The sequence below is a fragment of the Palaemon carinicauda genome, chromosome 17 (genome assembly GCF_036898095.1).
Source record: "Palaemon carinicauda isolate YSFRI2023 chromosome 17, ASM3689809v2, whole genome shotgun sequence".
In the NCBI taxonomy this organism is placed as follows: Eukaryota; Metazoa; Arthropoda; class Malacostraca; order Decapoda; family Palaemonidae; genus Palaemon; species Palaemon carinicauda.
This window is the reverse complement of record NC_090741.1, coordinates 66,194,421-66,199,420: the sequence shown is the minus strand read 5'-3', so window position 1 is coordinate 66,199,420 and position 5,000 is coordinate 66,194,421. Positions and strand designations below refer to the sequence as shown.

General features: G+C 32.6%; 1 protein-coding gene across 7 annotated transcripts in view; it reads left to right on the top strand.

Annotated features, from left to right (window-relative positions):
- rols (rolling pebbles) overlaps window positions 1-5,000 on the top strand; it is a 482,684-nt gene that overhangs the window by 89,995 nt on the left and 387,689 nt on the right. Inside the window, exon 1 of one of the 7 annotated variants that reach the window (XM_068391166.1) lies at window positions 1-497. This exon is cut by the window's left edge and continues 9 nt beyond it. The exons of the other annotated variants lie outside the window; for them this stretch is intronic. Within the exon in view, the coding sequence (XP_068247267.1) occupies window positions 446-497 (52 nt within the window). The 5' untranslated portion in view covers window positions 1-445. The remainder of the gene's footprint in view (window positions 498-5,000) is intronic. 7 annotated transcript variants of the gene reach the window in all.

Genomic DNA, 5,000 nt, shown 5'->3' with positions numbered 1-5,000 from the left:
AAGTGTAGTCGAGTAGGAGCCACCAAAGAAGATAGGTGTTGCCGTACCCTTTGTAAGATGGACCTCTATAGACGATTGTTTCTTTTCAAGGAATTGGTGTTTTCTACGTCTGAATTCTTGTGCACAATGGATCACAGTGTTGTTAATATACTCTGTTAATGATGTGACAAGAAAGAATGGTCTTGCTTGTACCAAAATTCTTCTGAAGAACGAAAATATATTGAAAAGTTTCCCCCCGAAATATTCTGCAATGCAAGACGGGGTGGTGTGCCTTGCTAAGCCCTAAGAATTGCGAGGTTCTTCTGCAGTTTTATCGTGTTTTATTTCGTCTGTGATAAATGTGTATATATATAATTAACTTCTAGTCATTCCAATGTGTCCTGAAGCATAAACTTGGTTTATTACCTGTTGTTGAAAAGAAGTCCCTTTCACAATAACTGCCAAGATGGTAAAAGACTTTCTTACAAGGAGTAAAACTCCTACATTACCCAATGAAGGTGAGTTTAGAATCGGTATTGTTTTCAGTGTTATTATACTCTTACAACAGTTGTTGTTTAAACAGATGTTATAAAAGTTCGCTCCGGTGAACAGGTGTGTTCGATACGCTTGGCTAACCCGCGGTGATAGTGATGGTCCAGTTTGAAACTTAGCCAGTGGTGATAGTCATTTCATTTTTTGTTTCCATTCTCTCATTGAGTTGGTCAGATAATTTATAGATATGAGAAACAAACTGGCGTTACAATAATAGAGGGTTATATAATTCAAGTTAATGCCATCCAACGAATGATAACAAAATTTACCTTTTCAGTCAAAATTAGTATAAATAATTATTTTGTATCATAGATAAAATAATAATTATTTCTTTGATGTAAATTCTCATAAAGATTAGACCTAAATTAGCATAGTTTGAGTAACTTAGATCTTTTATTATTTTTTTACGACTGTCGTTAGGCTTGTTTAATATTCATAGGCCTATAACGGTTACGGGTCAGTCGCCTCCTTGTCTACTGTTTCTGACATTCTTATCTTCCTAATATAATTTTATAATGATCCTTTATTGGACATTCTAACACATGGTAGCCTAAAAAAGTTAGTATATTATAAGTTAACCTAGTTAGTAATTTCATATTTTGATCCTTGTGGAATTTTTTCTTAACTCTGGCTGCTAATAGTTTAAGTATTTTGTAAATCCGTTTAAAAGTATACTAGTTTTTAAATTAATAAGGTGAGTATTTATATATATTTTTCATGAAATTTAATTGGTATTATCGAAATTTCTAAAATCATCCTTCCTTGGAGTAACGTTAAATTAGCTTTTTAATGTGATTTTTGAGTACTCTTCTAAAGGTATTAGTGTCAATTTAAGATTAATAACTCTCTCTCTCTCTCTCTCTCTCTCTCTCTCTCTCTCTCTCTCTCTCTCTCTCTCTCTCTCTCTCTCTCGTTCAAGTCTTGTTACCTTGCAATTAACTCCCACTGAGTCATCCGGATAACGTTTGCAAGTCGAGAACGCTCTTTTACGAATTATATAGTCCACTTACAGGTTATCTCTATCTGTATACATTATTATTATTTTTTTAGGAATGCAGGTCTTATCTCTACCTGTATAAGAATGAATTGTCGTTTTTTGTTTCAGTAGGGTTATATTTAGGTGCTGTTCGTGAATATTTTCTATGTTCCAGACTGCTGAAAGGTGAATATTATTGTCATTGTTCAGTAGCCACTTTCCTCTTGGTAAGGGTAGAAGAGATTTTAGCTATAGTAAGCAGCTCATCTAGGAGGAGGATACTTCAAAATCAAACCATTTTTCTTTAGTCTTGGATAGTGCCATAGCCTCCGTACCATAGCCTTCCACTATCTTGGGTTAGAGTTCTTTTGCTTGAGGGTACACTCGGGCACACTTCTATCTTATTTCTCTTCCCCTTGTTTTGTTATTTTTTTGTGTAGTTTACATAAGAAATATTTATTGTAATGTTACTGTTTTTAGAATATTTTATTTTCCCTTGTTTCCTTTCCTCACTGGGCTATTTTCCCTTTTGGAGCCCCTGGGCTTATAGCATCCTGCTTTTCCAACTAGGATCGTAGTCTAGCAAGTAATTATATATATATATATATATATATATATATATATATATATATATATATATATATAAACACCGTGAAAATGTATGTGTAGTGTGCTTCCTGACTAGTTTCGTCTTATTTTTTCAAGATCTCTGAAGAAGTGATTTTTCTTTTGCTTCTGAGCACCAAGTTTCCCTCTGAGTTTATATATATATATATATATATATATATATATATATATATATATATATATATATATATATATATAATGTGTGTGTCTGTGTACACGAGTATGTGGGTGCTAACTTCGACTTATTTATACAGTCTAAAATTATTTTATATAAGACTTTGGAGTCTGGGTGGCTTGTTAACATTAACGAACTTAGTCTATTTTCTTCTAAAGAACAGTTATAATTTTGCACATTAACCATGTTGCTTAAACCCTTTACAGACTTCTTATATGTTTGTCTGTAAGTCAGTGACTTTTGCATCCATTATACAGTATATAAGAGCAATGGAGCAATGTACCTTTATGCATTTTGTTTCAAAGTCTGCGTAGATTCTGACTCAATTTATTTGACCTATATCTTGGTATATTGACGGCCTACTGTGTAAATTTATATGGCAGTTACTGCTCGTAAACCGGACTGATTCGTATCTTGTTCTAAAGGAAATTGTTGTTATAAGACATTCTATTTAAGAATTATAGGATATTTATAATCTATTTTTGTGCGCATTTACCCAAATACAACGAATTAGAGATATTTTTGCCTAAAATATTTTACCACTTCGAGTCCACGACAGTTCACAAAAGTAGGTGGAATTGAATCGTAAACATTGAATTAATTATTTACAATGAAAACTCATCTCTTGATGAATACATAAAAGCAAAATACAAGCCAGGAAGAGACCTTGCTTAAAAACCATCCCTTTCCCCATCTATTCTTTTGGCTCGAAGTCAAGGTCCTCCTCCTCAGTTTGAGTCACTCCCTCCCTGACCCCTCTCCCTCTGCCGATACCTTAGTATAGGGTCGCCCCACAAGCAAGGCTCTCTTCTTTCTAGAGAAATATATTAAACTGCTAATGAAAGAGTACCTTAAATAAACAATGAGACCTGCTGTTATAAGACCACTTTGATCATGAATTATCTTTTGTTGATTTTACTCCAGTTTTTGTGTACCCAGAATTTTGGTTTTCAATTCACTTACTGATTTTATGCTTCTAGTATCCTTATATCCTCCCATATTAAACATTTGAATGTTTCTTAAAGTAATCCCCGACTATAATAAGATATAAAGAATCCTAGTCCTAACCCTCGATATTGTATGCACTTACACAAGTAATAGGTTTATCTTATCTACTTATACTTATCATACGAGCTGGTTATTTGTGTGTTTTTTTCCGTGTATATTTTCTAGGGTTGTGTAAGCGTGATGATTTTAGTTTTATTCTTTTAATAAGATTCAATAAAATAGTTGTTGCAAAATTGTAGTAATTAGAAGGTGTGTAAAACCCGTAGAGTATCCAATGACATAGTGCTAAGAAAGTTCAGTAGGCCTAGTGGTAGGAAAGTTTAGTAAGCCTATTATGAAGAAGTTTACAGTTGTGCCTTGAATTAAGTCCTTAATTTTTATTTATGTATTTTTATTGTATTTTGTTATGGTTCCGATGTCATAATTGTCTCGAGACATACTGATACCATCACAATTGACCATTCGTAGACTAACGAGATATGTGAGCAACTATATAAGAATGGTATTCAATGATATTCTGTTGGTAAGGGCGTTCATTATCAAGCATATGTCAATGTCCAAGCCTTCAATGGGCGTTGGTGAAGGTTACCTGGTCTTTGGCATTTCCTGGTATTTCCATTTGGTCTGCAGTTTTCTTTAGCATTTGCTACCATGATAGTTTTTTGGATAAACATATTTTTACCATTATTTGTTTGAATTACTTGTCTGGAATTTTTTTTCTTGAAATTGATTGGCAATAGAATTTGCTATGTGGAGTATGTAAATTCTAGAAAATTACAAAGCATTGGTGAATGACAAACACTGGAACTAAAATGTTGATATAGTATTGGTTGCAAAACATTCAAATATTGATAATTGTTTGAACGGTCGATATTATAATCCAATGTGATGTCCAACGAACTCTACGGGATAAGAACACCATATTTCAACGCTCTCTCTCTCTCTCTCTCTCCTCTCTCTCTCTCTCCTCTCTCTCTCTCTCTCTCTCTCTCTCTCTCTCTCTATATATATATATATATATATATATATATATATATATATATATATATATATATATATATATATATATATATATATATATATCATCTCCTACGCCTATTGACGTAAAGGGCCTCGGTTAGATTTCGCCAGTTGTCTCTATCTTGAACTTTTAATTCAATGTTACTATATATATATATATATATATATATATATATATATATATATATTATATATATATATATATATATATATATGTATATATATATATATATATATATATATATATTAATATATATATATATATATATATGTGTGTGTGTGTGTGTGTGTGTATTGTATATGTGTGTGGGATGGCCACCCAATTCTAGCGTTCATTCTTCCGTCAACGTATGACTGAAAGACAGCATTAGCCGTATTGGTGAACTTGAAAAGGTCACAGCGGGACACATGAAAATTGGCCTTACTCCTTATGGGCTTCCCCCCCCCCCCCTTTTTTTTTGGCGGACTATTGTCAAGTCGAAGAGGGCTATTGGCCCTAAAAGTCTGCTAACAATGAATTGATATGTTAGGCCTAACATTTCATTTTATAGTTTGCTTGATTTACTAGACGAGTTTCTGAAAAGTTATTTTAGTTTGATGTTCGTTGATATATGATATATTTTTTGGTTAATGTTTTTTTTTTATATCTAATGTCAAGTTTTT